We start from the raw sequence: 22,951 nt of genomic DNA on the forward strand, positions 1-22,951 counted from the left end.
TTATAAAAAACATTAATAAAATGCAGTGGCATTTATGTATATTTCATAATTTTGAAGCAAACATGAACCAGAAGCTTCCAGTAAATTGTGACGTGTTTACTGAAAGGAAATATTAAAAAGCCTCACCATCTCTCGCTCACAGCAAGTAACGGCTGGAGTGGAGTGATTAAAAAGTGATTTTTCACTATAGTCTTCAAACTGACATCATCACAGAAGCAATGGCATTCCAGATGGGAAGCAAATTTCAAATTTAAAATAAAGATGATGAAGATTTTTTTTTTTTCTGGAGATTAACTTCAACAGCTTAACTGTTCAACTAAAGAACAGCAATGCTAGTTAAAGTAAACAGTGTTTATTTTTGGATTTCATGATGACTTTAGAAAACTGCTACGAAATTCTTTAGAATGCTCCTGTTGGATTTTTTCTAATCCAGATGTTCCACACTCATTTTTATAATTTCAGAAGCACCGACTACAGCATCCTAAAGTGCCAACACACCTAATTTGACAGTTCCAGGTTGATAATTGATGCATAAATAATTAGAGATGCAATATCTTTTTTTTTTTTTTGACTTTTTAACTAATCATTATAGTCATAAAAACACAAAAAATTCAAAGTAACACTTTATTTTATTAAGGTTAGCTCAAGAAACTGCTGCTTATCAATATTAAGGTAGTAGTGGGGCTTAGATATTAGGTATGTAAAATACCAAACATTAGACAGGTTATAAGTAAGGCCAGTGAGAATCTACAGAAATTTTTACTATTAAAGCAGAGAATTTTGTAAAAAAAAAAAAAAATAATAATAATAAATAAATAAATTAGCTGATTTATGGAGAATAATTTTAGGAGTATAATAACTATAAACTTAATATACGAAATCAAAAAGTAATACATTTTTTACTTTTATTTAATGTTTACAATTCAAATTCAACTAGATCCACTTATTTGGTAAACAAAGCAATTCTCTCATATATCTACTAAAAGACTTTATGACTTTAATATGACTTTATAAACTGTACTGTAAATAATCTTATAAATATTTTAATGTTACTATTATTATATCACAATAACTTTAGTGAAATGAATTCAAAATCTGAATAAATATACATTTACACCCATTTACACAAGTAAAAACAGACTGAATGATGGGCTAAAAATCTGTGGAAATCTGCAGCTTTCTGTGTGCGCAGATTCCGTGTGGGCCTAAAAGGCACTAGTTAATAGTGAGAAAACTTTAAAGTGTTACCATTCGTGTTTACAAAAATGCAACTTTCAAAATGATATAGCTAGACTTCACTTGACATGATAAAGTCATTTATCAAAATGAATGTCATGCAGCATTATTTAAAACATTTTCAAATAAAAAAAATAATTTATCAATATTTTTACTTTGAAAAAACTAATGAGATGTGAAAATGATTTACCCGCCCTGTGCTGATTACCTCGAAAATATCAAGATGTTACTGAGCAGAATGGCGATACTAAATAGAATCATGAGCACAACATAGCAAATTGTCCGATCAGGATCAAATGCATACGGTGAATGTGAGGGACACAGAGAGACACCCATCTGCTCCATGACCTCACCAGATCTCACTGGCAGATGCGGAAAGGCCTGCCAAGCAATTAGTACCACTGGTTGACTTGTTTGGGGCCGTCTCCTAGGGGCAAATGCAGCTGGGGCCTGCTGTGTGTATGTGTGCGAAACGTGGGTAAGACGGTGTGCCTTTTTTTGCCTGCTGCCTCTCACATTTCCATTGTAGGGCAGAAAAAGACTAAAGGCTAAAAGCATCTGTAACTGACATTCTTTCCCTCTTATCAATGACATGAAAGAGCAAAACATGCTAACTTCAGCTGAGACAGAAAAAAATGCAGCGTTTTTTTTTTGTTTTGTTTTTTGCCCTTTTTCTCTTTTCTGAAACAAGCACTAGCTGTAGTCATGTTTTTATTCACAAAGGATCTCTTAACGCTTTACGACAAAGGGATTGTACATATTTTTAGAATAGAAAAAAATACTACAAATAGTAAATAAATATGGTCAAAAACACAAGAATCATAACTTAATATTCCATCACATTCAGGAAAGTCATGAAATTCCCAACAGAGAGTGACTGACTGACAAGATGGGACTATTAAGCATAAAAGAACATTTCTGCTCTATGTGGACAAAATTTTTCCTGTTTAAATATGCTCAGAAATATGTTCTGAGCTTGTCTTAGTTCTGAAGGTGCATGGACCATGGCTTTTCTTTTTTTTCTTTGATCAGCTAACACTATCTGGCTGTTTTTTTCAACTAGGTCAAATGACCTGGAAATCATGTTAGCCTCTCGGAGGTGTAGAGAAAGAGAGAGAGAGAGTCTTATCAGACACTGTCCAGCGTTGTAGAGAGGATCAGAGTGGAGTCATCAGATCAAAGAGGAGTGGCTCCACACTACCGTGCCTCTCTCATCTTCTCGTTCAGGCTGCTCAATAAGACCAAAGCTCTTTTGCTCTCCAGATAATACGGAATGTTTTCACAAAAAAAGAAAGAGAGAAAGAGATAAAGGGGAAGAAGAGAGCCCAAAAGTGTTTATTTCTGTGCTGAAGCTTACTTAAACGGTTCTATTCATTTTTGCTAAGTGTATCATAAGGCTTAAGAACACTTTTTTTTGGTACTTTGCAACTACTTGCTGAGCTTTCAGTGGATCAAAGCTTGGCTAATGTTTATAAAGGTAATTTGCCTTTATATTAAAACATTTCAAATAAAATGAGGACATTAAATGCTCAAAAAAAGAGTAGGTCTGAAATTGTTTATTGGCCTTTATTGAATGTAATTTCATGAAGATATTATAAAAAAACAATATAATAAGATGGATGTTATAATATTTTTTAATATGTTATAATATAATATGTTTTAATATGTTATAATAGTTTGTCAGCAGTTTTGAGACTCCAAATTGCTCCCTCATTAATATAAATCACTAAAATTGTCACAAAAAAAAGATAAACTTAAAATTACTTTTTTTAATTACAATTTTAATTACGTTAATTGATAAAATGTAATAGTATTTATTTTTTTCACGTTGATATATTAAATTGTACCAATCAGCCAAAACTGGTATTTAAAATAACATAGAAAATTTATTGAATTAGACTGCTTGTCCAAAACTGGTATTTAATGTAAATAAATTTAGTTTGATTGTTTTTAATAAGGACAAAACTTGATAAAACTTTGCTTAATAAATCTATTAATAAGAGTAATTAAAAATTATTTTTTTGCTGCATTAGCTATTGTATTTTTGAAATTAATTACATAAGCTTATACAAAAAACAAGTGGTCACTATTTTATTTTTTCTATAAAACATAATAATAATATTAATAAGCATTCGTTATTTATCTGATGTTTTTTTACAATCATTAACAATACTGCTGTATGTAAAAGTGTTAAACCTAATTGAACTTATTTAATAACATTTAATTTGCAATAAGATCTTGTAGCAAGTATTCTAATTTTCTTTTTTATATTTTTCGCACTGATTACAAATTCATAGCAGACCATCCATTAAATAATTTGCCATACAGCTCAATTAACTTCAGTCGTTACAGAAAATGTCCTAGGCCTATATGAAAAGATGAAACATAACATAACTGCTGATTTCGATAGCAATAACCTGTTGCACATTTTTTTCATTTTAATAAGTCCTAATTTTTAATACTTATATATATATATATATATATATATATATATATATATATATATATATATATATATATATATATATATATATATATATATATATATATATATATAATTCCCATCGATGTAGTAATTATCATAATCATGAAGGCGTCTGATTTTGCGACGTCGCTTCACTTGGTTTCGTAGCAAAAACAATGTTTGTGTAATTAAAGAAAACACCGTGAAAGACAGAGAATTCGCTCAGCGTGACACTAACAAACACTGTTTTACTCAAGCGAAAAATGAAACAGCCCTGCGGGCTCTCAGATGGGCTTAACAACACAAACTCTTGACGTTCGTTCCTCTCACTGTAAAAACACACTCATTCGCGACGGATCAATACTTTGAATGGCCTCATTTACCGCAACTCGTCTTTCCACCACGCAGCGCTGTATCTGCGAGCTTCCCCGTAAGCCGGTCGTTACGACAGCTGATGAGAGCTCAACTTATACAACATGAAGTTCAGCTTGATAAGAGACTTCAATTACCACCCCAAACAATGTCCACTCTCTAAATTATTCATCTTCACTAGCTATGCAGCCTATGAGATGATGCTTATTCACATAACTCATGTGAAAACACAAAGCACAAAAAGAAGAAAAGTTGGGGATCAAATTAAAAATAAAAGAATTAAAATTACCGCAACGAATACTGTACATCCGGAGAACGGAAAGCCGCTATTTATAAAGGCTATTAAAAATGAAAACAAATCTAATACCGCGCATCGAAAAGTGATGAAAGCACACAAAATTACTTGCATAAAAATCTACAAACCCAAATTAACCAAGAAAATAAATGCAATTTAAATTGTAAACAATTAATATATTTATACGAGTACGAGCATAACAAAAAAGACAAATAGGTCCTAATTATTTACATTTTATTACATTGCAATGAATTCTTTATTATTATGATGATCATAATAATATTAATAATAATTATAATCATAATAATAAGATGAAGAAGAAGTATTATTATGCAATTAGTAGCTATTATCGTTATTATAATTAAAACGTTTCATTATTTTATTAACATCAAATGCATACATGGGTTAAGTCCTGAATATTTATCTAAACATGCGCAGGTTGCTCATACATCCGCACTGGAGCGTTTCTAAACCCAATTCCTTACAGATCACTGTCATCTAATTACAACACTATACACCGAATGACATTTCAGCCTGGGAAATAATTCCAGTCTGTAATATTTATTTGATTTTACGAAAGGTAAATCGAAATTAAAAAGATATTAACTCTGCATATATATATTTTAAGACTAATAATTTGTTGCTATTACATGACTGAAGAATTAGAATAGATATAGACTAGCTACTATTCAACCTGTATGAATCATTAGGCTTTCATCTGCATCACAAAATGACAGATTCTACACAACCATGCGGCCACGATAACACACACACGCACGCGCGCGCGCATATCTGATCAATGTGAAGTAGCATCCAGTTTTCTGATTGTAAAACGGCGGAGGATGGTTAAAACACCAGCACACGCAGTCCTTCAATTTAACAATCTGTCTTACTTAACAAAAACAAAAAATTCAGCAGTCAATTCTTAAACATCAATAACTGAATAATAGGCGATGTAAGCAAAAATAATTTAATCGCACCTGACATGCAATGATTTTAAAATGGTATTTCATTGTACATGGTCCTTAATCAAATGTAGCTACGCAAATTAAAACAACAAGCCCAACATGTCAAACCATTGTAATGCAAGTTAAAGAAAGTAAAGGCTTCAAGGTGAAATACGTGCTCTTGCTGCGGTCGGTATAGCCTAACCTGGAGGAGCCGTGGCTCGAGCGCTGGATGTTCAGGAGGAGAGAGTCTCTCCAGCGCACCGTGGCTGTGATTGGACGACTGCACTGACAGCTACGCTTCTGATTGGCTATGAACAAACGCCCGTCCCTCTTTCACTCCAGCTACAGGACCATTCATAAACTAAACAATTCCAACACTCACGGCTGAGTCTGGACAACTGCACACTGGCACACAGTTTTGACGCGCAAACACAAGTGAGAGATGATGACATGATGCGCGGAGATTCATCCTGCAGCTGATACTGGCTCGGAGAGCAAGTTAAACCCTTAAAACCTTTTTTTAAGTTGAGTTGAAGAAGTCGCACTGTCTTGGATCCATCCGTTTCCTGGTCCAAACTTGACGTCTATCCGCTGCGGGCGCAAACTTCATCATCACTTGATCTTTTGTTTTTTTGTTTTTCTTTTCCTGGGAGTTGTGCCTCTGGCTTCACCGGTAAGCATTGGATCCATCGGCGTACTGCGAAACTCCGGTCTACAGTCCGGATCTGTGCCCAAACATGATTGCAACGCAAGCAAAGCTGGTTTACCAGCTTAATAAATATTACAACGAAAGATGCCAGGCGCGCAAAGCGGCCATCGCCAAGACCATACGAGAGGTGTGTAAGGTGGTGTCGGATGTGCTGAAGGAGGTGGAGGTCCAAGAGCCCCGTTTCATCAGCTCCCTGAGCGAGATAGACGCGCGCTATGAGGGCATGGAGGTCATCGCACCCAACGAGTTTGAGGTCGTACTTTACCTGAACCAGATGGGGGTGTTCAACTTTGTAGACGATGGCTCTCTGCCGGGCTGCGCGGTGCTCAAGCTCAGCGACGGCCGCAAGAGGAGCATGTCCCTGTGGGTGGAGTTCATCACCGCCTCCGGTTATCTATCGGCACGAAAGATTCGCTCCCGCTTTCAGACGCTGGTTGCCCAGGCCGTGGATAAATGCAGCTACCGGGACGTGGTTAAGATGGTGGCGGACACGAGCGAAGTGAAACTGCGCATTCGGGAGAGATACGTCGTGCAAATCACCCCGGCCTTCAAGTGCACGGGCATCTGGCCTAGGAGTGCCGCTCAGTGGCCCATGCCTCACATCCCGTGGCCCGGGCCGAACCGGGTGGCGGAGGTAAAAGCGGAGGGGTTTAACCTGCTCTCTAAAGAGTGCTACTCATTGACGGGCAAGCAGAGCTCGGCAGAAAGCGACGCCTGGGTCTTGCAGTTCGCCGAGGCCGAGAACAGGCTTCTGATGTCGGGCTGTAGGAAGAAATGCCTCTCTGTTCTAAAGACTCTCCGTGACCGACACCTCGAGCTGCCGGGACAGCCGCTTAATAACTACCACATGAAGACCCTACTGCTATACGAGTGCGAGAAACACCCGCGGGAGACTGACTGGGACGAGTCGTGCCTCGGCGACCGACTGAACGGTATTCTGCTGCAGCTCATCTCCTGCCTGCAGTGCCGCCGGTGCCCACATTACTTCTTACCCAATCTAGACCTGTTTCAGGGTAAACCACACTCGGCTCTGGAGACAGCGGCCAAACAGACCTGGAGACTGGCAAGAGAAATCCTTACCAACGCTAAAAGTTTGGATAAACTGTAAGATGCAAAAGGAGGACATTTTATGATGGTGAAAAGCCTATTTACGGACGTTTGCGATCACAACACTGAAAGTGGAGAGAATGTGATCGTGCTGCTCTCCGGGTAACGAAAGCAAGAAAATAAAAAAATTAAATGAAACTTAGAAAAACCCTGAAGCATTTGCTTTTTGCCAAGGCTCAAATGGGACATTTCAGGAGAGAGAAATGAAGGTACATTTTAAACTAAGTGTAATGATTTTGTTGTTTGTTCGAACTGTTTTCACAAAGTGAAAATTTTATTTAAATACATGCACAAGATCTTTAATTGCAAATTACAAAATGTAGCGTGCCAAGTTCTTTTTTCATGATGTGAACAAAATATTAACGTGTAATAAAATCATGACACGATGAAATTTAAACTTGACATCTGTCATTAATTCAAAAACACAACTCCTGGCATTGATGGAAATTCAATACATAAGATAGACACATGAATAATTTAACATTTTGGAGATGTGTTTTCGATACAAACTCATATGGATTTACATTAGGACAGTGCGTATTTGTGGACTGGTCGTTTATCTCATAGAAAATGTTTGGCCTGCTTATAGATAAAATAGAAATAGACATTAGCTACAAAATAAAGATTAAAGCATTTTCAGTAACAACAAAATGGGAGCATTTGCAAAAAAAAGTTACAATAGCATTTACACTGCTAAATTTTAATTGGTGAAAATATAACTAAACTCATACACTAGCAGCACTTAACTACACCGATTAAAATCAATCTAGTAACACATAAAAAAAAAATTCAGTTTTAACTTGTACAACTGGAAAACATAGGCCATCGATTGGGCCTAAATTTCACTCTGTGTAAAATTTCATTTTGTTCTTAAATATAAAAGAACAGCATTTGACTAGAATTAAAACACTTCTTATTGAAATATTCTTTGTGTAGTAAAACATTGTCAGTGACAAAACTTCCAAATCTTTTTCAATAAAGAAAAAAAATATATTTTTTTATTATTATAATAAACTATAATGAATCTAGCTTTACAGCTGTGTTGAAAACAAGTTATTTTCAAGCACATAAATAAAATGAATTTCACATTTAAGGATATATCGAAATTTACTTTGTTCTTCCACAAGCAAAACAAAAGTCCTAGTTGACAAAGCATTTAGAAGAATGTAAAAAGTTCCTCTTCAAGCATTTGGGTAAATTGTCAGGACATTCGATGGCACTCCTCAGCTACAAGCATACGGGATTGCAAAGAACATTTTACAAGCATAACCCAAATCTGTTATGAACAGCTGAAACACAAACTCATTGTTTTCTGAGTAGGTTTTATGTTAAGATGTGGCCATGTACAATAAGATTTACATGATGATAAAGGACCTTGGTTTATTCCATAGCTTGTCATTCTACTTAAAGTGTGCAAAGCTCATGTAGCATTTGGAGGTATTTTGGATGAGAAACCCTCTTACCTTGGGATCAATGTTCTTAAAACTTGGGTCTTCTTCATCCACCTCAAAGTATAACTCCAGGGCCGTGATGGACAGTGTACCTTTTACCACTACAGCAGGCGCAACCAGCTGTGCGCTGGTGCTCAGGTTAACAGGCCCTGTGAATCACAGGAAAGCACAGCGGTTAGTGTGTGTGTGTGTGTTGCCTCCCCCACCCTCTACTGCCCTTGGCATAGAAACCATTTCAAAGGAGTATGGAGTGTTTACTTGAACACATAAACTCAACAAGGGCGCATATTGACTTCCTGATAGAACATCTTTAGTTTTAATAAGCTTGGGAGGGAAAGTCTGCAAAGGAAAGGTACATTCATTTGAGGATAATAAGACTGAAGTCAAAACATATGATGCAACAAATGCTTTGTTTTAAACTTATATTAACTGCATCAACAATTTTAAATTAAAACTAAATAATAAAAATATTACCAGTGAAAATTAGGAACTGTAATAAAGGCCTAACGCGAGTAACACCATTGCCCAACACTCTTAATACATTTTAGCAACTAAAACCGAAAATAAGGTTTGTTAAAATGTAAACAAACAAAGCAAGACCCTTAAAATAAATTCATTTAATAGCCGATTCAGCAATTAAGTAAAAAAAATAAGACATTTAAAAAAGCAAATTTATTAAACTAATCCATAAATAGGATTATCTCGTTCACAATGACACATTTAAGCGCTGAATCTGTCATAGAAACCGTATAGTCGAAATGTCAAAAAGCGCTGAAACGCGCTGTCAATCAGGGCGCATTGATTGCGGGCTTTGGGTTTAATCTGTCATCAATCTTAATTTATGCCAGCATGACAATGTTGAAGGGTCGCTCTGGGGAATTTCTGCCGCTCTACTACACGCGCAAAGCATCGGATTTGCGCCTGCAAACTGCCGTTGCAGTCAGTAGGACCAGAAGCCCATTTTTGATTTCCCTAAGCACCCTTCAATACACGGACGCATGGCATGATCAGATAAGTTCATCAGCATGTAATACGGCTGAGAAACGGCATGTTTTCCCCCTGCTTAACCGGAACACGTTTCCGTTACACCTGAATCAAACATCATGCTAAGTAGGTGAAAATAAGGCGATAATTTAAACTTTATTCGAAAAAGAAATGATCTTTTATTATAAGGCAGATAGTCAGCACAAATTATGCTAAGAATTTGCAAGTGTTAAAATGGGTCGAAACGGGTTGAAATAAATATATAATTTACAAACAATTTAATACGAATTATTGCTTAATTCTAAAATAATATGATAGGGTTAAATTAATTAATCTATATCATAAATGACACTACTTTTAAATAGACAGTGTTAAAATGCTATAATAGCAAATTAAAAAAACTTGAAAACGGTATTATTTGTTTATAATTTACTTTACATCCTTGTCGTTATTTTAGACATAGAGGCTGTTATCGTGGTTTTGAAATTTTTTTTTTTTTTTTTTATCAAAGTGAACAGTTTTTTTGGCCGCTTAAGGACAAAAATTTAGCAAATGAATGAATGCATGACCATGTTTAAGCACTTCATTTAAAACTTTTTAAAAAAATTATATTACACTTTTTCTAGCTACATAAATAATATACATAAAGTTATAATTAATTATTTCTAAGTCGCTTAAAAATATTTTTTTACCTAGTTGAAATCAGTCTGTCAGGACTGTGGGCCTTGAAGCGCTCTTCAACCCTCACTCAAAGTTAACCCGCTTGCAGGCCGCTAATGAGAGAGGACTGCTTCAGATAATGGTGTGATCCCCTCATTAACGGCGGATAGGAGGGGGTGACTGACACCGTCAGAGCGCGACGAAACAAACTACACCCCTGCCGCGATCCGCACAGCTGCCTGTACAAGCGAACTCGGGCTCGGGTAAATGAGCGTTTTATAATTTCGCTGTCGTGAAGAGCGCTTTCTTTTATCGTAGTGCGGTTGTTCTTTACCTGTAAGATTTTCCAACTCTTTTTCCTCCAAGGATGAGAGGGTGTCATCGTCCTCCAAGAGCAGCTCACTCTCCGAGTTCTGATTCCCCAGCACTGAACTCCTGATGGACTGTTTGCCCTTCAGCACGTCCTCCTCTGGAGCTGCACAAAACAAATCACATTTCCTTCAAGCGTTACCGCTCGAAACTTTACACGACTTTACACGGGTTAACTCTGCCCAGGTAAGCTGACGACACGAGGCAAATGTCGCTTTTTAATTTATTTTATAGTTATTTGATATTTTACATAGGGTAGAAAAATTAATAACTGGTGTCTTGAAGCTAACACGACAAAAATACATCAAAAACATTTCCCGGCATATTAATTTGGATTAACATTTTAACACCGATCCATAACGTTTTCATTTGCAATGTTTTAACATTAATCTGATGATTAACGAAAAAAATCACTACATGCTTAAGTTTAAACATTGATCTCTGTGATTTGTTGTTTTGCTTATGTCAGAAATGTAGGCTATGAAAAAAAAATAAGATGCAAATTTTGCTGTCCAAAATGTTTCCAACGTTAAACGTTTCCAAAAATGACTTTGTAATTTAATCATTAAAAAAAAAATAAACGTGCTTCTTTATGAAACTAACATATACTAATTGCCTTTTTGCTTACAGATATTAATAACCAGCATCTAATAACAGGGATATTTTGCTAATATTACAATAGGGCTTGCTAATATTAAACCATTCTTAATATAGTCATAAACAGACATATATTCTGTTCAAAGCCAAACTTACCCTGTCAAAAATCAGGAGTAGCCCTGTCTGATCTCAACTGTACATGAGGTTCCGCATAGATTATTTAAGAAAAATGGTAATCTGTAAACATTTACAGAGCACTGCATTCCCAAGTGGTGAGGGGCAAAATGGGGTCTACAGTAGAAACAAAGGCAATCCTTCTTTTATGTAAACACAGAGGGTATAAGAGGGCTTTGGCCCACTGGAGCTACACACAGAGTCCAGTCCTGAAGTGTGTGGACGCAGAGTCATGTGACCTCTGATCTCTCTTTCTCCAGATGCGTCACCTGAGGGGTTTTGCATTTGCACTTGAAGCACAACCCTGAGCCGACTCTTTATAAATAGCGCCCTAAACCATTAGAAAAGCAGAGCAAAGAAATCTCTTGTCATGGAAGGTATGTTGGTGCACTGATATTTAGAACGCTCTTCCTGTAATTAACTCTCCCCAGAGAATTTGTAGTTAGCAGCAGTGAAATTACAACCAGCTTCCTAATACATACCACATGCCCGAGTGCTCACACCAGACAGAGTGGACATGAGGATGTGACAGAAAAATGGTGTTAATTCTGCACGTTCAAGCGCAATAATATTTGTTCAGGTTTATTTTTTACTATTGTGTCTGAAGCCGAGCTGAAGTCACTTCCCAGTGCATTGTGAAATATAGTAACTACATATAATGTTATACTTAAGTAATATGAAATAACACACAGTGTATATTATTTCACATCACAACTTTAGTTGCAAAAAAGAGAGATGTCTAGCTGTGCTTTTTACACAACAGCCTAATAAGTGTTTACAACAGAAATGCGAAGCACATTTCTAAAATCTAGATAACATAACGAGTAATAAACAAAAACAAAAAAAATCATATAACATTAATAACTACACTATACCGCTCAAAAGATTGGGGTCATTTTAATTGTTTTTTTTTTTTAATGTTTTTTTTTTAAAGACAATTATTCTGTTCATTAAGGTGGCATTATTTAATGCACAAAAAGTTCAATTTTTAAATATTTATTACAATTTTATTTTATCCTATTGTGTGTTGTTTCAAATAAAATTGTTACTCCAGTTATTACTGCTTTTATCAATATTACCATTAATAACCATAATATTAATAGTAATAATTGTAATAATAATAAATAATAATAGAGTGATTTCTGAAGGATCATGTGACTTTAATGACTGGAGTAATGAAGCTGAAAGTTCATCTTTAAAATCACTGGAATAAATGATTAATTGAAATGATAAATTACTTTTAAATAGTTATGTTATAGTGCAATAATGTTTCGCAATTATACAATTTGAACTGTATTTTTGATTAAATAAATGCAGCCTTGGTGAGCAGGAGAAACTTATTTATAACCCAAATGAACAGCTGAAACACACACTCATTCTTTTCTGAGCTGTTTTGATATGGCCATGCAGAATAAGATTTAAATTATACATTTAAAAATCCTACTGACCCCAAAGTTTTGACGAGTGTATATCTGTAATTCTATTAAATCTATTGTTAAGTGTTATTAAATTAATCAAATTTAGATGAAAAGTTGACTTTTTTGTATAAGAGTTGACTCTAGATGACTAATAATCCTATCAAGCACACACTGTATGACAACGATATGACACAAATGCATGACAATGAAATGTTTTTATGCTACTTTAACTTATTTCAGTAAGTTAATGAGGTTTACTTGAATATTTTTGGTCAGTTTGACTGATGTACATTTACAATTATTAGCCCTCCTGAATTATAAGCGCCCCTGTTTATTATTTTCTCCCAATTTCTACAATAAGACAAGTTATTGTATAACGATGGTTTGTTCTGTAGACAATCGAAAAAAAATATAGCTTAAAGGGGCTAATAATTTTAACCTTTAAAATGTTTTTTATAAAAAAATGAAAACGACTTTTATTCTAGCCAAAATAAAACAAATAAGACGTTCTCCAGAAGAAAATATATTATCAGACATACTGTGAAAATGTCCTTGCTCGGTTAAACATGATTTGGAAAATATTTAAAACGGGGGGAAAAAAAATCAAAGGGGAGCTAACAATTCTGACTTCAACTATAAGTTTAAAAAGTTAATTTGATTCAACTCAAATTTAGGCAGCAATTTTTTTTACAGTGCATCCACTTATAAAAAAAATATTATGTAATAAAACTTTGAATACTGTAGAGAAATAATAATAATAAAAAAAAAAACATTAAAAAAACTAGAGCTAAGAACAACTGCACCAGTGCCTTGAAGGAGTCAAAATCCCATGCTGCAAGATTACATTCAGACATCAGCTTTACTTAAATAGCTCATTCATTCCCCTCATTCAGCAAATTCGAATGTAAATACATGCAGTTGCGTTACACTTCTAAGCTCTGTTTCCCTTTTCCGTGCAGGTTCAGATGCTCATTTATATGCGACTACGGAGGCAAAGCAATTAAATTGTCAGAATTAACAAATTTGTTTTTAACACAAGTGCAGCCAGGAGTGAAGGCAGGAGGTGCTTATTGATCACAGGAACAGAGACATTAGTCTTCAGGTATTTACACTCCTTTGAGTCGCCAAAGTCCGTCGCCTCCACCTGGCCGAATCAATCCCCAGAAAAGATGGTGCTTTCCAGCCATAAATACATAGCTCACCAAACTACCAGTCATCCGCCATGGGGTGTAAATTGCACCACCGTTTCCTGGCTGGCGATGAATGATCGCAATTGTGCATGCCAAAAAGGGAAGTTTTGATATGACGATATATTATATAGAGTGATGAAAAGGAAAATAATCTGCAAACAAGCTTTTCTATATTCATCAGAAGGAAATGGAATTTATTTTAAATGCTAGGACATGGCTGTAATTTAGGAGACCTTACATTTTATATGCATATACCGTAAACAGCTATGGAAGTAAATATAAACCACTTTTGACGATTTCTCAGTTTCTCTGGATTTATAGGTATGGGTTTTAGTATAATATCGATATTTGATTTTTTTTTCTACACAGTTCTTATATTTCAAGTAAAATTGTATAAAGTCAGTTTTTATCTACCTGTCAAACTATGAAATTAGGATTAAAATGTCAATTAATTTGTATTAGGGGCTGCATTGTGATCCTTATTGTGTCTTTAAATAATTAATTAAATGATTCTTCACATTTTTTATCTATTCACTTTTATTACTAAATGACATTTTAGTTTGTGTTGTCATCTGTGAGAACATTTTATGAAAACATTTTATGAACAGTGATTTTTTTGGGGAGAGGTTAGTGAAACAGTAAACTTAAGTGGGACACATTACAATATATGGGAAAAACAAACTTCTACACAACACAATTCTAAATATAGATCTTTCTCTATTAGATTAATGAAAATTCCTTTTTTTTTGTATCACAATTTTCTCTTCCGCATATCATGAGAATAATCACAGCCAGATATGACCCTTGTGCTCTGTTTGAGATCTTGGCTGGGACTTTCATTCCACTTCCGCAACAAATTTAGGGTCAGCAGAAAAGACTCAAGCTTTCTAAAGAGCAGAACAGAGAAACATCATTGTTTAAGCATCGATTAATCGTTCATATATGTTTCTGTTGTCTGTTTACTCTTTCCTTTTCATGTTTTTTCATATTATATTATTTTTCTTATTTTTAATGAAATGTTTTATTATTATTTACGACATATCCACTTGAGTCTTAATAGCTGTTTTTGTGTGTGTTTGCCCTGTATAGGATTTTAGATAAAGTTGAAGACAATTAATATATGCACATAAATACTTGATGGCTGGATTGATTATTTCCTGAGCTGGATGGTCACTGGGGAAGTGTTCAAGAATAATGAAGGGTTTTAAGTTTTAGGTTCCATTTCAAAGTGGAACCAAAGTGTTCCTTAAGGAAAACTTGAACTTAACCAAGTCTGAAGTTAGCAAAAGAAAACGTGAAGTGTACAGAAAAGAAAAAAGTGGGGGACCGAGCGAAAAGACAGAAATCACTGGGTCCCCTTAGGGTCCTCCATCCAGCTGCATATTACGACCATTAGGGCGGCACATCGGTCTCTGAGGATGCTGCAATTCTGAGCACTTATTGCTTTTAGATCACATTCTTATTGACTTCTGTCACATTGGTCGTTTGTCTTGAGGACCTGTGTCATTCTGGGGCTAAGCAGTGACATATTGAAGAAATTTTTTTCTTAGAAACTGCCCCATTTCCAAGGGGTGCAATAGGTTAAGCTGCTCAAGTCCAAATTCTGAATGGTTATCGTAAGCCTGATGATTCCGATTGTAGCCAAGATCACACTGAAAAAAAAATCACTCAGGAGTGTGAAAAACCTCTCACACAGCATGGAAAAAATACTTTTCATACTCAGAGTTTTTCTAACTCAAATATCTAAGAATTCTTAAATAAAGAAGCATTTATAGACCAGCAAAAAATATTGTCTTGTTTTCATAAAAAATATGTTGAAAAATAACGTATTCACTAAAACAAGCAAAATAATCTGCCAATGGGTTAAGCACAATCTAGTTTTTACTTTGAAATACAATTATTTTACATACTTATTTCAAAGTTTCATGAATAATTCATTGAACAACATTAAAACATTAACTGAGGGATGTGAGGGAACACAAGCAGCTGAGGAGTGTAAACACTAACTTATGATTGATATCTCTTTATATTGTGTACTTAATAATATATGGAACTGCATATTTTACATAAATCAATTCAGACTGGAAAACAAGATGTCCTTTTTTATTATTCCACCACTTATTCAGAGAATAATTAAAACTGCATTAATCCAATTCAATCCAACAAAATCTGCAGCAATATTATGCCAACACATCAACTCTTGCCATTTCTAAACATCTTTTCATGATACAATTGCCTTTTTCTTCCTTTGGGACGCCATTTTTTTGTTCCTAGTGCAATTTAGCAACTCAGATTTAATGAAAAAAATTCTTGGTAATTTCTCCCTGCTGTGATGTAGGTGTAAAGCGTCTAATATTTGGTGAAGAGTTTTACTAGCTATTGTCTGAGGGAGAATCAAGATAAGTGTGCACGTGTGTGGGAGTCACTAACGTGTGATGCTAAGCGGTTTTCCAAGAAGTGTAACTTTTCTGTTAACAAACTATGATTTATTAAAAAAAAACACTTACACATGTCAGGAGTGTAGCATGTCAAAATGAGCATAACATTTTCCATTTTGTTGTTTGGTGTTTTTTTTTTTCACTCATTAATTCATATTGTATCTCCAAAGTAACTCAAAAGTTTTAAAATGTTTAGAGCGGAGATGCCCAAACTAGGGCCCGTGGGCCAAAGTTGGCCCATGGTAACCTTCGATTTGGCCCGCCATTCCATCTGAGAAGAGAGCGAAAATAATAGGGAAGCTTTTGTTTGTTTTATTATTAAATATAAAGTTTAAATGTACATACTGTCATCTGATGGATAGAGGACAATGCAAAGACTTGCAGGTGAGCAAATCGAGGCAAAGGCAGATTCTGCTGGAGTAGTGTATTCGGCATTGAACTCCTGTTCTGTTATGAACTGTTATGTTTTTATTGCATTAAGTCAGGGGTGGCCATCCCTGTTCCTGGAGAGCCACCTTCCTGCAGATTTCAGTTGCTACCCATATCAAACACACCTGAACCAATTAATTAGGACTTGAACACCACGTGATAATTACAGGCAGGTGTGATTGATATGGGTTGCACTGAAATCTGCAGGAATGTGGCTCTCCAGGAACAGGGTTGGCCACCCCTGTGTTATCATTTTAAAAGTTATACTGCATTAGTTAATTCGATTTAAAGTCAAATATTTTGCTTACTTTTTTAAAAACAAAAAAAGGCATATATTTAAATTCTTACATATTTCAGCACATTGCTATTCATCATTTTCTATTAGCAGAATGTAAGGTAGATCCACTACAAATTACTGCACTGAAAAAAAAATGGATTAGGTGGCTTTACTTAAAAAAAATTAAGCACTGCCTTAAAAGAGGGTATTTGCAGGTTTCACCAAGTTAAACTTAAGACCTTTTTAAGACCATTATGAAGGAAATTTTAGACTTATACAGGGCTAAATGCTATTTCGAACATCACAGTTGGAAAAGATTTTTACTTGCCCAATCAAATAAATGATTATAATTAAATACATTTAATTATACAATAATAATTATAATAATTTAATAATAACAAATATAAGTCAGGTCAGTATCCTCAGCAGTAAATACTTGTAAACAAACATTACTGTAAGGAACGTAATTAGAACAGGATGGAAAATAGAGTTAAAAATGCTATTTTTAAATAAAAAGTTTTATTGAGATTAGGATTGTTAGTGATTGTATGAGTGTTAATGGCTAGATTGAGAAGCTATACATGAATAAAGGAAAATTAAGACCTGTTAAAAAAAGATTTAGGGCCTACAACAACATTTCAGTAGATTTAAGGCTTTTTAAGGCCTAAAATTGAGCTTTTGAGATTTAAGACATTTAAAGACCATGCAAATATTTTGTGAAATGATTAAGTAAACGCATAATTGTAAAAAAAAAAAATATTTAAGTGAACTTAATAGTTCTAAGTTGGAACAGAAGTACTTTACATTTTTTTAGGTAAAATGAAATTAAGGCAATGGGTTTACTCACTTTTCAAATTAATTCCTTTTTACAGCATGGTTTTTGTAAAATACACTGTAAAAATGCTGGGTTCAGCACTATTCCTTCATGTTGTCCCAACACAAATCGATTAAGTTAACTTAATCTCTTTTTATGTTTTATGAATAGAAGTAGAACATAGAACAATTAAGTTGTCCCCCCAAAAAACCTTAAGAATTGTGTTGCTTCACCTCATTTTAAATAAGTAGCTTAAACAAGCTGTAAAAGCCATTTCTGAGTGTGTGTTTACATGACTTTAAATCATAATTATTTTGCACACTGTAAAAAAATGCTGGGTTCTACACAATTGCTTCATGTCATCCTAACTCAACTCAATTAAGCTAAAAAATCTAAGTGGATTGAACATAAAACAAATAAGTAGTCCCCCAAAAAACTTTCAGAATTGTGTTGTTTCAACTCATTTTAAATAAGTAGTACAAGCAGCAAACATCATTTTTAAGTGAAATCTGGAAAGCTGTATTTTAAAACTGCAATCCTAAGACTAAGGTAAACACATCTACTGTAATCCACGCTTAAAAGCCACTGCTGCTAGCTTTCCAATTAACTTCACAGTTTCACTTACCTTTAATACCAGCAGCTGACATGCATGAGAAGGAAGGAACACAGTGACAATTTAACAATTAGCGATACTTAAAAATCCGAGCTAATGCTAGGAACTGCTCGTAGTAAATAAACAAATTAGCCTAAAATTGCTGCCATAATACTATCCGAGACAAAATCCTCTGTGAGAGACTGTAATGCCTTTTGTTTGTCTTCTAAAAACTATAAATGCTTTACACAGACTGTTACCTGTTATCATGGGTTACAAGCGTAACAGAATAGGCTGCATATGTGTGTATGTGTGTGTGTGTGTAAGCGCATGATACTGTATGACTATGTATTACCCACCATGCTCAGCTGCAGCCTTGAGCGTGGCCTCAGAGTGTGTGGACCCAAACGGGTTCCTGATGAAGCGCCGACGTCTCCTCAGGTCATCCTCCCAGTAGTCCAGGCGCCAGAACTCCCGCGGTCTGCTGCCGAGAGGAAGAGCGAAAGAAAGAGAGAGATGCAGAAAGAGAAGAAGAGAGAGAGGGAGAGAGAGAGGCAGGCACATATGTTAGCAATTAGCCAATGCAGTGAGACGCAGCACAGTACCGGCATAATACAAGCCTTGTTTTGCTGCAACCTTCTGCAACTGAAACTGCACAAACTGGAGAATAGCTAAAATTGGATTTTATTTTTAAATCAATAAAATAAATTTTTATCAATAAAATAAAAATAAAAAATAAATCAATGTGGGTCAAAGTGTGAAATATATTATTATTATAATATTTTTTTTTACACAGTTGAAATCAGAATTATTAAACCCCCCATTTAATTTTTTTTTCTTTTTTTTAAATGTTTCCCAAATTATGTTTAACAGAGCAAGGAAACTTTCACAGTATGTCTGATAATATTTTTTTTTTCTTCTGGAGAAAGTCTAATTTGTTTTATTTTGGCTAGAATAAAAGCAGCTTTTAATAAAAAAAAATAAAAAAAACATTTTAAGGTCAATATTATTAGCCTCTTTAGGATATATAGTTTTTCGATAGTCTACAGAACAAACCATTGTTATACAATAACTTGCCTAATTACTCTATCCTGCCAAGTTAACCTAATTAACCTAGTTAAGCCTTTAAATGTCACTTTAAGCTGTATAGAAGTGTCTCGAAGAATATCTAGTCAAATATTATTTACTGTCCTCATGGCAAAGATAAAATAAATTTTATTATTTTTTTTTTATTAGAAATGAGTTATTAAAACTATTATGTTTAGAAATGTGTTGAAAAAATCGTCTCTCCGTTAAACAGAATTGGGGAAAAAATAAACAAGGAGGCTAATAGTTCTGACTTCAACTGTATATATTATATATTATTTTTAATATTAACAATTTTTTCTACGATTTACAGAAATAATAACTTGCTGAGCATATTTAGAACAAAAAATGCCATATTAAAATTCCATTTTGGGATCACATTGAAGCCCCAAAATTAAAATGAATTGTAATTTTAATAATCTAATGTTATCTGTATGCTTTGTTTTTAATTATGTAAAGAATAATTTATTTAATTGAACAAGTAGAAGGCAGTATAATTATCATTATTTTTTTTTTTTGCATGAACAGGTTTATTAATTGTTCTGCTGAACGACAATTCAATTATTATTTTATCCATTTTATTTACAACATTTATTATTTCAATTAAAATGTTAAAGACCACACTTGCCTTTAGCATGCTACAATATGATTATAAAATTACTTTTGTAAATTGAATTTGCCATGGACACCAAAACAGTACATCTAATAGTTGACTCAAACATTATTTAATAATGTAAAATCTATGTATTATAGACTGTATACACACATGTGGAGCAGTTACAAACCAGGGTTCAACGCAAAGGAACAGTGGTTCAGATTTTTACTTGCCCTGCCAATATTTTCACTAGCTCCACCAAAAACTAAAGTTAATAGCAAATAACATCTGTGAATCTAGAATTTGAATATTTAAAAAATGTTAATAAATGTATAATGAGCAAAATTCTAAGTGTTATGTAAACAAAAATGACAGTATAGAAAATGTGCAGGTATTTTATTGCAAAACAAATGGTGAATTGGCAAACTGCAAGACATCATGTCATTTTTTCGCTGTGTTGTACCCACGTAAATGCCCGAGACATTAGAAACAGATGTTTTCATTAGCCTCATAATTTGATGTTGCCGTTATGTTGCCGTCTCTTTGCTACAGAAAAAAATAACGTGCTCACAACATCCAATTAGATGCCAGGAACCAATATGCAAAATGGTGTTTATGACTTTACAGAGAAGGTGGCATTTAAAGGCTTAAAAGCACAAACTGTTGACAAATTGACAATAGTAAATTGCGACAAATAGTGGCAGGCAAATTAAACTTTGGTGACAAGACAACGCTGGCCCAATTGGGCCAGTTACAATCTTGTCTACTGTCTCGAGCGTCTCTCACACTGGGCCATCGGGCAGTCCTTATTATTGAGCCCTGCAAACAATAATAAACTTATTATGACTACTAATGCTGCTAATGATAATATAACCAGTGTATCCTAAAGCTAACTCGCTCATAGCAACAGTGAAGGAAAAAACCTGTTAAACTGATACATGTGTTCTAATTTTAGAAGTCACATATGCACAGAATGTCCGAAGTGTTTGTCCTTGGAAGTAACACTGAAAAAGAGGCCCAGATTTTTGCAGTACCTCAAGAAGGTGAGATGAGAGCTAAATACATCACACTGAGAATCAGCCTGCTGACACAGCAATCCAGAACACACATACACACACACGCACACACACACGCACAGAAAATGAGGCAGTGCTGTGATTCCAGGCTCATTTCTGAGCCCAGCAGGACACCTTACAGCAGGAGAGGAGCACATTTGACTCAGGCCCCGTTTACACTAGTGCGTTTTAGTTTGAAAACGCATAAGTTTTGCTACGGTTACGCCATCCGTCCACACTACGCCGGAGTTCTCGAGCGCCGAAAACGGAGCTTTTTGAAAACGCTGGAGAGGCCGTTTTCGTTTTAAAACGCTGCTGCTCCGTCTCAGTGTGGATGGGGAAAGACGGAGACATCTGAAAACGGAGGCGGGGCTGCAAACGTTCGCCTCTCTGATTGGGGCTTTTCCTGAATATTAAGTAGCCCACACACAGTTCAGTCTCGCATCCTCTTCTTGTAAGTTAAGACTTCGCAAGTTTTGATCAAGGCTGCAGTCTCCCCCTTCTCAGTTTGATATGGAAAACATACCGAGGACACGGGTAAATCTTCACAGGGAACAGTGTACATTATAACTTCATTCACATCACCTTCGCTACGTTGTTTCACTTTCTCAACAATAAAACGTAAACATGATTTAAGGAACTGCCTATTTTCTTTTTAATATTAGCAACTTAACAGACAGCAGAAATGTTGAGGCGCCGTGCTGCATATATGAGCGTAATCTTCACTGTGTGCATATTTATAACTAAACGGAGCCGATAACACCTGCCTCCTTTCAATTTCAGTGAAAATACGAAACGCACCCTCTCTTTTGCTGAATATCAGTTTTAATAATCGATAATTATAAAAGTATAACATACAATAAGTTTATACATTGTAGGAAATAAAGGCAAGCGATCAGTCAATGTACCTGGATTAATCATTAACTTATCTTTGCGCTTAACCAAAACATGTTACTGACGTTCCAATGACCAACGTCAGGGAATTGGCCTATGTCGTTAGATAAAGACAACAACATGAATGAAATATCACGTTTAGCAAATATAGTGAGATTAGATCCAGCGGGAGATGCGTGATAAGCAGTCCGACAAGCAGAGCTCTCATCTGGGTTAAAAAGCTGGAGCGCTTGCCCGAGAGTGTGTGTGTGGTCACGTGATGTGCGTTTTCAGCGTTTTGGTGTGGACGGAGAGCTGTTCAGAAACGCTGGGTAAAACGCGAGTGTGGACGCGGATCGTTTTCATTCTACAACGCCGTTTTAAAACTAAAACGCACTAGTGTAAACGGGGCCTCAATGTCCTTCGCCTTCAGCCAGTTTTCTTCTCAATTTGCACCTTTTATCACTGTAAAGAAATCTCTGGCTCATCCTCATCCTACTCCATCTCTCCCTTTCTTTCCTTTATCAGCTCACTATGTTTTCTCTTGACGCGTGTGAAAATGTTTAACGAAGGTATACAGTCAGACGAATGGTTATAACATATTACCCCATTTAGATTCAAAGGACTTTAATTAAAATAATCTCGTAAAATATTCATTATGTTTAGCCCCCCGAGGTAAAGCGAAAATACATTCCCTGCGCCATAAATGAGTTTAATCTACGAAAGCCTGCTTAATTTGAAACAGAAAGAACTAATTTCAGGCCAGGGGAGGGAGAAGTGCAATTTGCTGAATTGAATTAAACTCATTTTTTGGGA

The 22,951-nt window shown here is 35.1% G+C and overlaps 2 protein-coding genes across 9 annotated transcripts in view; one reads left to right on the top strand and one right to left on the bottom strand.

Annotated features, from left to right (window-relative positions):
- The window catches only part of lrba (LPS-responsive vesicle trafficking, beach and anchor containing), a 431,164-nt gene that overhangs the window by 149,408 nt on the left and 258,805 nt on the right, over positions 1-22,951 (bottom strand). For 4 of the 8 annotated variants that reach the window (XM_021476409.3, XM_002660442.8, XM_073951382.1 and 1 more), the window contains exons 37-39: positions 18,886-19,010; positions 10,563-10,703; positions 8,597-8,733 (exon numbers count right to left, since the gene is read on the bottom strand). In XM_021476409.3, coding sequence (XP_021332084.2) covers positions 8,597-8,733; positions 10,563-10,703; positions 18,886-19,010 — 403 coding nt within the window. Of the gene's footprint in view, positions 1-8,596; positions 8,734-10,562; positions 10,704-18,434; positions 18,575-18,885; positions 19,011-22,951 lie in introns of those variants that run through there. The other 4 variants (XM_073951393.1, XM_073951386.1, XM_068221229.2 and 1 more) reach the window with 2 other exon arrangements.
- On the top strand, positions 5,717-7,530 carry mab21l2 (mab-21-like 2). Its single transcript, NM_152975.2, is given in 1 exon segment — positions 5,717-7,530. A coding segment is annotated over 1 exon segment (1,080 nt). The 5' UTR covers positions 5,717-6,054; the 3' UTR covers positions 7,135-7,530.

The sequence above is a fragment of the Danio rerio genome, chromosome 1, assembly GCF_049306965.1.
Source record: "Danio rerio strain Tuebingen ecotype United States chromosome 1, GRCz12tu, whole genome shotgun sequence".
Classification (NCBI taxonomy): domain Eukaryota; kingdom Metazoa; phylum Chordata; class Actinopteri; order Cypriniformes; family Danionidae; genus Danio; species Danio rerio.